The sequence below is a fragment of the Scylla paramamosain genome, chromosome 8 (genome assembly GCF_035594125.1).
Source record: "Scylla paramamosain isolate STU-SP2022 chromosome 8, ASM3559412v1, whole genome shotgun sequence".
NCBI classification, from domain to species: domain Eukaryota; kingdom Metazoa; phylum Arthropoda; class Malacostraca; order Decapoda; family Portunidae; genus Scylla; species Scylla paramamosain.
The window spans coordinates 11,096,902-11,110,423 of NC_087158.1; the positions used below are offsets into that span (position 1 = coordinate 11,096,902).

General features: G+C 38.7%; 1 protein-coding gene across 3 annotated transcripts in view; it reads left to right on the plus strand.

Annotated features, from left to right (window-relative positions):
* Positions 1-13,522, plus strand: part of LOC135102783 (centrosomal protein of 76 kDa-like) — a 158,040-nt gene that overhangs the window by 115,002 nt on the left and 29,516 nt on the right. For 2 of the 3 annotated variants that reach the window (XM_064008289.1, XM_064008288.1), the window contains one exon: positions 4,837-5,066. The exons of the other annotated variant lie outside the window; for it this stretch is intronic. In XM_064008289.1, coding sequence (XP_063864359.1) covers positions 4,837-5,066 — 230 coding nt within the window. The remainder of the gene's footprint in view (positions 1-4,836; positions 5,067-13,522) is intronic. 3 annotated transcript variants of the gene reach the window in all.

The following is a 13,522-nucleotide window of genomic DNA, read 5'->3' on the forward strand; positions in this document are numbered from 1 at the left end:
GCGCCTGTACCCTCCACTCCACCCTGCAGGATGGAAGGCCAGTCAGTCCTGCACAGGTCTCGGTGAAGGGAGCCCCAGTCTGCCCTATCCCATAGCCAGACTGTGCGAGTGGTGGCCTCGTCATGAGCCACACCCATGTCCACCTGGGTCAGGACAGCATGGTGGTCAGAGCTAGTGACAGCTGAGTGTGTCTTCCTCCAGGTCAGATATGACAGGGTCCAGGGTCCCGCCCCACTCATGAGTGGGGAAGGTCACATGGTCCTTCAGGCCCTGCACCGTCAGGGAGGTTCTCGTAGGCGTCGCGCTCTAGGTGGTGGTTGAGGGTCGCCCACAAGCAAGATGTGTTGGCAGCGGTGAGTCACAAGGAGGACATCTAAGGCCTCCTTGAGGTACAGGAGCGAGTCAGGCCCCTGCCGGGGGGATATGTACATGGCGCACAGCAGGAGGGCAAAGTGGTTGGCCAGCACAACCCAGAAGAACATCACCTCCAGCTGAGGGCGCGTGTCCACGTCGAGTTGTTGTGCCTGCAACTCCCTCCCTGAAGCAGACAGCCACTCTGCCTTCCAGCTCTATCCTGTCGGTCTCTCCTGGCCCAGTGAGTGGAGCCACCTATTTTGGCCGAGACGATGGCTCCACCTCTCCGTTCAGCCAGGTCTCCGTCACCACAACTACATCTGCACCGGGTCATAGTACACTGTTGGGGGTTAGGTCTCCGATGTTCGTTCGGAAGACCACGTACATTGGCGGAGATAACCTTGAATTGATGGCGGTGGCGGTCGGTCGGGCCTTACCATGTTGGAGGGAGTTGTGGTCCAGCCTGAAGGGGTTGTGACAGGGCTCAGTTGGGGTATACCGAAGGCCAGGCGGGGTCCCTTGCCAGCCCCTGGGTGGGCTCCTCTCTCTCTCTCTCTCTCTCTCTCTCTCTCTCTCTCTCTCTCTCTCTCTCTCTCTCTCTCTCTCTCTCTCTCTCTCTCTCTCTCTCTCTCTCTCTCTCTCTCTCTCTCTCTCTCTCTCTCTCTCTCTCTCTCTCTCTCTCTCTCTCTCTCTCTCTCTCTCTCTCTCTCTCTCTCTCTCTCTCTCTCTCTCTCTCTCTCTCTCTCTCTCTGCCTCTCTCTCTCTGCCTCTCTCTCTCTGCCTCTCTCTCTCTCTCTCTCTCTCTCTCTCTCTCTCTCTCTCTCTCTCTCTCTCTCTCTCTATCTCTCTCTCTCTCTCTCTCTCTCTCTCTCTCTCTCTCTGCCTCTCTCTCTCTCTCTCTCTCTCTCTCTCTCTCTCTCTCTCTCTCTCTCTCTCTCTCTCTCTCTCTCTCTCTCTCTCTCTGTGTGTGTGTGTGTGTGTGTGTGTGAGAGAGAGAGAGAGAGAATCCTGATGATTGTCTCTCTGTATGTGTGTGTATGTGAGAGAGAGAGAGAGAGAGAGAGAGAGTCTCTCTCTCTCTCTCTCCTGATGATTGCTAAACAGAGTGAGAGTGAATGAATGAAAATGAATGGAAGGAACATAAATGTGAAGGGAATAGAAGGAGGAAAAACAAAAAGGAGTAGAAAGAGGCAATAGACACCTGACAAAAAGGTAATTATTCTCATTGAGGTTTCAAACACTGGATCAGGGGGCACTGTGAACTCAACAATAACCCAGCTGTGACCTCACTGAATATTTCCCTTTGTGTCTCACAATGCAAGAGAGCAGTCATGGCCTGCCCTCTAAAGACAACTCTCTTCCCTTCACACAAAACTACATGCACCTAATTACATACACACCCTTCACTCAAAAATTCTTAATTAAATATGGTGACTCCTATGCCAGCCTCAGAGTTCCCATCTGGGGAAGGGACCACAAATGTCTCCAGGTCAGACTGCTCTTCTGGTATCAACCCTAAGTGTCTTGACACCCCCCTCAACTTTTTCTTCATTAATTACTAAAACATTTGTGATCTTAGATCTAATTTTCAATTTGTAGAACACCACCTCTCTTCTACTAAACTTCATCTTCTTTTCTTCAGTGAAACACAGGTGTCTGAGGCAACTGACACTAGCCCACTTTCTCTATCCTCATTTTCAGTCCAAAGCTGGATGTTGCATCTATGTGCACAATGACTTAACTTACTTTCATGCCCACACTCTTAAATTTTCTGAGTTTTCCATCATCTGGGTATGACTACAGAGTCACTCTCAAACTAAATTCCTTTGTGTTGTATAGCTCTCACCTAACTCCTCTAACTACAAGAAATTCTTTGATTACTTAACTTCCAAAGTGGAGCATATTCTGACTCTCTTCCCCTTTGCAGAGGTCTCCATTCTTGGAGATCTCAAATGTTCACCACAAACTTGGCTTTCCTCTCCCTTCACTGACCATCCTGGTGAACTAACCTTTAACTTTGCTATCCTCCACAATCTAAAGCAACTGGTGCAACTCCCTATTTATATTCCGGACTGTCTTGGAGATATGCCCAACATTCTTGAACTTTTTCTAACTTCTCCTAACTTCTAATCCTTCTGCTTGTGCTGTCACCCTATCTTCTCTGATGGCCTCCTCCAATCATAAGCTCATATCTATATCTTGTCCTATCACTACAATTTCTCAAGATCCCACAAAGTGGAGGTGCCTGTGGCATTTTGCTTCTACTAATTGGGGGACCTGTAGAGGTATTATGCTGATTTTCCACGGAATGACTACTGCTTCCATGTCAGAGACATGTCTCAGTGTTCTGAGCACATAACATACGAGTAGGTGATAGTGTCTGGCATGGAGGTGTACATTCCTCACTCTTTCTCTTGACCTTCCAAAACTTGGTGTAACACAGCTTGTTCTTGTGTTATACATGATAGAAAGGTAGCCCCACAAAAGGTAGTTGAGCCTTCCATTACCTGAATCTTATGTGCTTTATATTTCTCTCCTGAACCATGCCAAGTCTGTTCTCCAACTAGTCAAAAACCCCTTCATTAATAGAAAGTGTCAAAATCTTTCAAGATCTAACATCCCTCATGACTTCTGGCACCTAGCCAAAAACATCTCTAAAAACTTTGCTTCTTCATTCCCTCCTTTATTTCAGCCTGATGGCACCACTGCCATCTAATTTATTTCTAAAGCTGAACTCTTCACTCAAACCCTCACTTAAAACTCTATTTTAGGTGATTCAGATTGTTCCTCCCTCTCCTCCATCCTCTGACAACTTCATGCTACCCATTAAGATCCTTCACAGTGATGTTTTCTATGCTCTTGCTGGCCTAAACCCTCAGAAAGCTTATAAATCTGATGGGGTCCCTCCTATTGTTCTCCAAAACTGCCTCCGTACTTGCACCTTGCCTAGTGAAACTCTTTTAACTGTCTATCAACATTATCTTTCCTTCTTGCTGGAAGTTTGCCGACATTCACCCTGTTCATAAAAAGAGAGACTGTTTTAATCCCTCAAACTACCATCCTTTTGCTTTAATTTCCTGCCTATCTAAAGTTTTTTAATCTATCTTCAACAGGAAGATTCATAAATATCTATCACATCACAACCTTCTATCTGATCTATGGGCTCCATCAAGGCTGCTCTACTGGTGATCTTGGCTTTCCTCACTGAGCCTCTTTTAAAGATTTTGGTGAAACTTTTGCTGTTGCATAAGACATATCAAAAGCTTTTGATAGAGTCTGGCACAGAGCTTTGATTTCCAAACTACCCTCCTACAACTTCTATCCTTTATTGTGGAACTTCATCTGAAGTTTCCTTTCTGACCATTCTATCGCTGCTGTAGTAGATGGTCACTGTTCTTCTAAATCTATTAACAGTGGTGTTTCTCAGGTTTCTGTCCTGTCATCCACTCTCTTCTTATTATTTATCAATGTTCTTCTAAACCAAACTTATTGTCCTATTCACTCCTACTCTGATGATACCACTCTGCACTTTTCCACGTCTTTTTGTAGATGTCCAACCCTTCAGGAAGTGAACAGTTCATGCAAGGAAGCTACAGAATGCCAGACTTCTGATCTCTCAAAAATTTCTGATTGGGATAGAGCAAACAGTATTGTTCAATGCCTCAAAAACTCAATTCCTCAATCTATTAACTCAACACAACCTTCCAGACAACTATCCCCTCTTCATTGACACTTAATTGTTTCCCTCTTTTTTGCTGAACATCCTCATCCAATCCAGTTACTTGTAATCTAAACTGCAAACTTCACATCTCATCTCTAGGTAAAAAATTTTCTATGAGGTTAGACGTTCTGAGTCGTCTCCACCAGTTTTTCTCAGCCTCCATCTGCTAACTCTATACAGGTGCCTTATCTGTCCATGTATGTCACATGTATGGGGGTGTTCCACTCATACCACTCTTTCTGACAGTGGAATCAAAAGCATTTCTTCTTATCATCTCCTCTCCTTTACCCAATTGTCTTCAGGCTCTCTCTCATTGTGTGATACAATGGAAATTTTCGCAGCTGTATTTGGTATTCCTCATAGGACTTATTCTTGGTTATCATCTGTATTAATCTTAATGGCACCTTTTATAAAAAAAAGATCCAAACAACATATATGAAACTTGTGAAGGGAGCAAGCTTATCAATTTTGACAAGAGTTGCTCACAATGGGATTAGTGCTTGCATAGAGCCTTATTCATAGAAAACTGAGAGTAGAGTTGGTGAGTAGGTAATGATAAGTTACCATTTCTGTTATAATAGAATAGATTAATATCTGATTCATATGAGAAGATGCTTAGGGATTATATTTATTGTTGATATATGATGTTATATATATATATATACAAGCTAAATTATGAAATAGGTATCTTATTTATATATACAATATAAATTATATGGTAAATAACCAGTAATTATTAACAAAACCATTGATGTTTACAGGACCATGGCCTGAGTACCCATTTTGATGATCATCTGAGCTATGTGTTGACACCTGCTCTGTGGTCTTATGAGAGAGAATCCATAAATAGTGGTGGCCTTGCTGAAATCAGAAGTGCAGAGTTTTTTTCTGCTGCACTCATGAACACTGTGCCAGAAGGATATACATTCAAAGGATTTCCCCTACATTTTATGCATTCTTCACCAAGACGAGCCTTCAGTGTTATATTAAAGTAAGTCATTATGATTAAGTTTCCATTTGTAATTCAAATTCAAATGGAAATAAATACTGTCTGTTAATAGACTAATTCCATAGCATGGAGTTAGAAATATCTAGGCAGCAGTGGTTTTACATACCAAGAAAGCAAAAGAATGAATGACATCCATGGCATCAAATATGGATGCACACACTACACAATGTAGTGGTCAGCATGCTCAGATACAACCTAGAATTCTTGGCTTTGAGCCTCAGGAATGGTGAAGCAGATAGGTGAGCCTCTTAATGTGTTCACTGAGCAGTAAGTAGGTACAGGATGTGACTGCTGTCCCAGTGTGTAGCATGTGAGTGATCTTAGTCCTATCCAGAGATCAGTCACTATGAACTCTGTGCTCACCCTATAGGGAAACAGCTAGCTATGTCATAAGACCAGGAAACAAGTGTGGACAAATAACAACCCTTGTGCTACACCACCATGGAGAATGGATATGTTTATACAGCTGATAAGCAGATGACACAATGGGACAGCCACAAGCTAGAGGCCAATACTTACATTATAAACAAAAATCAGGTTGAGCTATGTTATCCAAGCTGTCTTGTCTCAAATATCAAACAAGATAACTAGATAAAGAGAGAACTTAAACCAATATTGCTGAGGTTGAAGAGAAACCAAGCACATCCCTTACCAAATTTACCATAAAAGACATTGAACTACTGGGGAAACTGATGTGGAAATTTTTATTAAGCAAGAAAAGTTTAATTAAATTGTGGATAAGATGTCCTATGCAAAAAAGTGCGAAATGTTTGAGGAGAACAAAAGCTAAAAGATTTATTTGGAAGATTATGCAAGTAAAAAATACAACAAATAAACAAATGTGAGGAATTTGAGAAATAATAATCAATTATGAATACCATCCAAGGAAACTGCAACGATATAATAGGAAAACAAAAGGAATAGGAAAAGAAAAGATAGTTTTAGGAAAATCCTAAAGTAACAAATAACTTGAGGAATCTAAACGTACAGTCATCATAGTGATTAAGAAGGAAACTAGTAAGGGACACTAGACAAGAAAAGTGTGTAGTAGTCTTCAGTTTCAAGAAAGAGAAAGTTCCTCAGAAGGTAGTAGAAAGAGAAGAATAATACAAATAGTGACCAGAGTTGTGGGGAAATTGCAGGAAGAGGGAAGAAATTTAGCAAATAAAATAGAGAATCCATAGAAGAGGGAATTACTCAGAGAATGGAGAAAGACTGTGATTAGAGTACAATTTAGATAAAAAATGTGATGCTAACAAATTCATGGAAGCTGGCCAGAAAGCAAATTGATGGAAAAAGTTACCGTGGGAAAGGGACCAAATTAACAAAAGAGAGCTTAATCAAATTAATTAAAAACAGAGCCACCTTCTCTCTCCCCACCCCCAAAAAAAAAACAGAAATGAGATTAGAAGTGAAGAAATTAAAAAGCTTGTTATTAAACAGTTTTGTATGTGAGACAAAGAAAGAGAGCAACTGAAGAACGGGGTTGAATAGCATGTAGTATATATGAATGTGAATGGTATCATATCAACGCTAAAAGAAATATGTTATTATCTAAGGGAGAAGAAACCTGACATTCTGAGCCTAGTTGAAATGAATTTCTGTGACAGCAAGGTAGTAAAGAATGGGGAAGACAGATATTGCATATGGAAGATAAATAAAACAAAAAAAAATGGAGGAGAACCATATTTTATGTGAAACACAATATAATGATAGATGGAGTTGAGTAAGAAAAAGACCTGACAGAAATCCTAAACATAAGAACTGAGGGAAAGAGAAAAAGAAAAAGACTTAATTGTATATGAAAAATCATGAAAAGTTTAAATAGATATATATATATATGTGTTTTGGAGAAGTTATTAAAAGAAAATGATAAATTCATAGTATTATTATCTAAGGGAGAAGAAGCCTGACATTCTGAGCCTAGTTGAAACAAATTTGCGACAGCAAGGTAGTAAAGAATGGGGAAGACAGATATTGCATATCGAAGATAAATAAAACAGAAAAGAATGGAGGGGAGCCATATTCTATGTGAAACACAATATAATGATAGATGGAGTTGAGTAAGAAAAAGATCTGACAGGAATCCTTAACATAAGAACCAAGGGAAAGAGAAAAAAAAATGACTAAATTGTATATGAAAGATCATGAAAAATTTAAATAGATATATATATATATAAGTGTTTTGGAGAAGTTATTAAAAGAAAATGATAAATTCATAGTAGTGATAGGAGACTAACTGTAAAGAAGGTGAGGAGGATAGAAGAATTTTACTTTGAAGGAAGCAAGAGTCTTGGGGAAATATTTTGTTGAAGCTCTTTGTGAATAACTTATTAACATAATGGATAAAGGAACACACAAGATTTGGAAGTGAAGGAAAACCATCTCAACTACTACACCAGCCTAGGAGCCCCCGTCTGGGGAGGGGACCACAAATGTCCCCAGGTCAGACTGCTCTTCTGGTATCGACCCTAAGTGTCTTGATACCACCCCCTCAACTTTTTCTTCATTAATTTCTGCAACATTCACAGTCTTAGATCTAATTTTCAAACTGTAAAACATACCTCTCCTCTTCTAAACCTCATCTTCTTTTCCTCACTGAAACACAGGTGTCTGAGGCAACTGACACTAGCCCCTTTTCTGTTCCCTCCTACTTTCTCTTTCCTCATTTTTAATCCAAAGCTCGATGTTGTGTTTGTGTGCAACCTGCTCTCGTGCCCACGCTCTTGAATCTTCTGAGTTTTTCACCATCTGGCTGAGACTACAGAGTCACTCTCAAACTAAATTTATCTGTACTGTATAACTCTCACCTAACTCCTTTGACTATAAGAAATTCTTTGACTACTTAACTTTCAAAGTGTAGCACATTCTGACTCTCTTCCCTTTTGCGGAGATCTCCATTCTTGGAGACTTCAATGTTCACCACCAGCTTTGGCTTTCCTCTCCCTTCACTGACCATCCTGGTGAACTAGCCTTCAACTTTGCTATCCTCCATGACCTAGAGCAATTGGTGCAACACCCTACTCGTATTCCTGACCATCTTGGAGATACACCCAACATTCTTGACCTCTTCCTAACCTCTAATCCCTCTGCTTATGCTGTTACTCTCTCTTCTCTGTTGGGCTCCAATCACAGTCTTATATCTGTATCTTGTCCTGTTGCTCTGATCCCTCCTCAGGATCCCTCTGGTATTTTGGGGGAGGAGGTAACTAGCAGAGGTGCCTCTGCTAGATGGCACCTGAGGAGGTATTTTGCTGATTTTCCTTGGAATGACTACTGCTTTTGTGACAGTGACCCGTCTCTGTGTGCCAAGTGTGTAACAGAGGTGATAGTGTCTGGCGTGGAGACTTGCATCCCTCACTTTTCTCGACCTAAACCTTCCAAACCTTGGTTTAACACAGGCTGTTCTCATGCTATACATGATAGAGAGGTAGCCAACAAAAGGTACTTGAGACCCTCCATCACCAGAATCTCATGCACTTTATATTTCTGCCCATAACCATGCCAAGTCTGTTCTCCAACTAGCCAAAAAAAACTCATTCATCAATAGAAAGCGTCAAAATCTTTCAAGATCTAACTTCCTTCGTGACTTCTGGCATCTAGCCAAAAACATCTCCACTAACTTTGCTTCTTCTTTCCCTCCTTTATTTCAACCAGATGGCATCACTGCTGTCATCTATCTCTAAAGCTGAACTGTTCACTCAAACCTTTGCAAAAACTCTACCTTGGATGATTCAGGGCTTGTTTCTCCCTCTCCTCCACCCTCTGACTACTTCATGCTACCTATTAAAATTCTTTACAATGATGTTTTCCATCCCCTCGCTAGGCTTATGGACCTGATGGGGTCCCTCCTATTGTTCTCTGCAACTGTGTCTCCATGCTTGCACCTTGCCCAGTCAAACTCTTTCAGCTTTGTCTGTCAACATCTACCGTTCCTTGCTAGAAGTTTGCCTACATTCAGCCTGTTCCTAAAAAGGGTGACCGTTCTAATCCCTCAAACTACCGTCCTATTTCTTTAATTTCCGGCCTATCTAAAGTTTTTTTTAATCTCCTCAATAGAAAGATTCTTAAATATCTATCACTTTACAACCTTCTATCTGATAGCCAGTATGGGTTCTGTCAAGGCCACTCTACTGGTGATCTTCTGGCTTTTCTTACTGAGTCTTGGTCATCTCTTTTAGAGATTTTGGTGAAACTTTTATTGTTCCCTTAGACATATCAAAAGCTTTTCATAGAGTCTGGCACAAAGCTTTGATTTCCGAACTACCCTCCTACAGCTTCTATCTTTCTCTCTGTAACTTCATCTCAAGTTTTCTTTCTGACCGTACTATTGCTGCTGTGGTATATGGTCACTGTTCTTCTACTAAATCTATTAACAGTGGTGTTCCTCAGGGTTCCGTCCTGTCACCCACTCTCTTACTATTATACATCGATGATCTTTTAAATCAAACTTCTTGCCCTGTCCACTCCTACACTGATGATACCACCCTGCACTTTTCCATGTCTTTTCACAGATCTCCAACCCTTCAGGAAGTAAACAATTCATGCAGGAAAGCCACAGAATGACTGACTTCTGATCTCTGAAATTTCTAATTGGAGAAGAGCAAGCTAAGTATTGTTCAATGCCTCAAAAACTCAATTCCTCCACCTATCAACTTGACACAATCTTCCAGACAACTATCCCCTCTACTTCTGTGACACTCATCTAATCCCCTCTTCTACACTGAACATCTTCAGTCTGTCCTTTTCTTGTACGAGGTGGATCTAAACTGGAAATTTCACATCTCATCTCTAGCTAAAACAGCTTCTATGAAGTTAGGCATTCAGAGATGTCTCCATTAGTTTTTCTCACCCCCCCAGCTGCTAACTCTGTGCAACGGCCTTATCCATCCATGTATGGAGTATGCTTCACATGTCGGGGGGGGTGGGGTTCCACTCATACTGCTCTTCTAGACAGGGTGGAATCAAAAGCTTTTTGTCTCATCAACTCCTCTTCTCTAACTGACTGTCTTCAGCCTCTTTCTCATCACCAGAACGTTGCATCTCTTGCTATCTTTTACTGCTGTTTTCATGGTAATTGCTCTTCTGATCTTGCTAACTACATGCCTCCCCTCCTTCCGTGGCCTCGCTGCAGAAGACTTTCTTCTTTCTCCCACCCCTATTCTGTCCACCTCTTTAATGCAAGAGTTAACCAAAATTCCCAATCATTCATCCCCTTCTCTGGTAAACTCAGAAACTCCTTTCCTGCTTCTGTATTTCCACCTTTTATGACTTGAACTCCTTCAAGAGAGAGAGGTTTCAAGACACTTATCTTTCAATTTTTGACTACCACTTTGGACCATATTTGGGACTGGCATCTCAGTGGGGTTTTTTTATTAGATTTTTGTTGCCCTTGGCTAGTGTCACTCCTACATAAAATAAATAAATAAGTAATATATATATATATATATATATATATATATATATATATATATATATATATATATATATATATATATATATATATATATATATATATATATATATATATATATATATATATATATATATATATATATATATATATATATATATATATATATATATATATATATATATATATAATATATCATTTAGCAAAGAGCCAGACATCAAGCTGGAGTTCCCATGGGCTAAGAATGATTATGCCGTAATGGAATTTAAGGCAAATGAAGCAAAAGACAGAAAGAAAAAAACACCGAATAAGAACGTTTAATTACAAAAGAACAAGTTTTGTACAAGTCAAGAAATATTTTGAGGTGAAGCAGGCCATATTGTACATTGCTAGGAGGAATCCAGGAAAATGGAAGGAATTTCTCAAAAAGGAAGGAGAAAAGCAATTTTGTTCAAAGACTTGTTCATTTATGGATGGGCAGTAACAAGATCGAATAGAGAGGAGACATGGGAAAGCTAGAGAAGACAGACCAATTTAAGGAATAAAAAGACAAGAAATGGCATATATAAACAAGAAATGAACAAGAAAAGTCCAAAGAGGATTGAGAAGAAAATATTAAAATAACATAATTGAAAATGTAAGGAACAACCAAGTTATTGTATATTATTCTATAGTCATGTGAATGAAAAGCTGTAAACAAGGAGGGAATTAGGTAATAAGTTGAAAATAGGAGTCATTTATTAAGATCTGAAGACAATGATTGGAAAAATAATGAAAGTTTTCACAAGAGAGAGATAAATTTGTAAAATCTATATTAGGTGCCAAAAATACTGGTGACAGAGATGTGCTGTCTGTTGCTATGCAATATACACTAACATGGGGAGAAAAATCTTGATGAAAAAAAAAAAGAAGTACAAAATGCCCTGTTATCTCTCCCTTGACACCAATCACAGCTTATAGGCAAGATCACATACTCTGAGCGATATCCTGGTTTTAAGCATGTTCATATATTTCACAAAGGTAAGGAAGTAGTAACCTGTGTTTTCATCTTTTCTATGCATTTTTTATCACGTTGAGATTGGGAGAGCTTCCAGGCCAGTCTAGAATATTTATATTTTTTGTCACTGAAAATTTTTCTACTTTTTAACAGTGTGACGTTATGTCGGAATGTGGTGGTGCTGTGATCAGCATACCATATTTGCCAGTGTATTAGACACGCTTCTGCTAAACACTCATTCCTATTTTACAAGGATGTTTTCTGGAAAAGATTTTATTATGTTTCATTATAAATTTATTAAAAAGATTGTAGTGTGACTGTATTTACCTAATTATAATTTACAGGGCTTGAACTATACTTGTGTGTCCCACCTCCATATCTACACTTATTCAGTTTTCCTCAAAGTTGTGCACACTCATTGCTAATACTACATCTCCATTTAGCTTGCTCCAGACTTCTATATTTCCTTGTGGGAAACTATATTTCTTTATGTTAAGCATCTTTCTTTTCTTAATTTTTAATTGTGCCTTCTTGTGTAACTGGTATTTCCTACTTCTCTTAGCAACAGTTTCTCATTACCTATTTCTTCCATTCTATTCCACCATTTATAAATTAATATTAAACCTCTCCTTTCTCTTCTTTGTTCCTATGGTGGCATATATCTTCATATATTAATATTTCCAGTTCTGGAACCATCTTCATTGCTATCCTTTGTATTTTTTTTTTTTTTTTTTTTGACATGTTTCTTCTTGTGGGGAAACCGCACTGTTTCAGTATATTCCATCTTTGGTCTAATCATAGTGCTAATTTTGTTCCTCGTCATATATTTATCCATGTAGTGCAACGTTGTTCCAGTATTTCTCACCATTCTATATGTATCTCTGAATATCTTTTCTCCATGCTTCTCCGACTGTTGACTATCCTGTATTGTCACTCCCAGATCTTTCTTTTCTTGTATTTTTATTACTTCTTCATTTTCCATTTTATATGTCTATTTTGGTCTCATTTCACTTTCCCCATTTCCATTACATGACATTTTTTTCATATTATATTCCATCTCCCATTTTTTACACCAGTTGTAGATTTTATCCAAATCCTCTTGTATAATTTCACAGCCTTTGTTGTTTCATATATGTCTTTGTAATTTTGCATCATCTGCAAACAAGCTCATGTAACTCTATTTCTTCAGGCATATCATTAATGTAGAGCAGGAAAAGTACTGATGCAAGGACTGATCCTTGTGTTGCATCATTATCTACTTTTTTCTATTTCAATTTTACATCTTTTATCACTATTCTCATCTGTCTTCCCTTTAATAACTTTCCATCCAGTTTTTTTTTTTTTTTTTTTTTTTTTTTTTTTCATCTCCCTATATTTCCTAGCTTCTATAATAGCTTGTGGGGAACATTGTTAAAAGCTTTTTTTCAGATCTAAATACACACAGTCTACCCATCCATCCCTCTCCTGTGTTATATTAATCACTCCTCAATAAAAGATCATCATATTGGTTACACATGATTGCTTTTGTCTAAAGCCATACTGTTTTTGCTATTACGAGTATATCATGTTTTTTGTAGAAATTTTGTCCACTGTTTTTTTATCACTTTTTTACAGATCTTACATACTATGCTGGTCATTGATACTGGTCTATAGTTTAGTGGTTCTTCTTTTTCCTCGCTTTTATAAAAGGGCATTATGTCTGCTCTCTTCCATTCCTTAGGCACTCTTCGAGTTGATAATGAGCACTTTATTATGTCATATGTCATATGTCATTCAATTAACTGTTTCCTGTGCTCTTTTAAAATGAAACCTGATACTGCATCTGGTCCCATTGCTTTTCTTTTCCAGTTCCTTCATCATTTTATAAACTTCTTTAATTGCTATATATATATATATATATATATATATATATATATATATATATATATATATATATATATATATATATATATATATATATATATATATATATATATAAAGTGAAATTCTTTCAGCCGTCTATCAACATCTACCTTTTCTTCTTGCAGT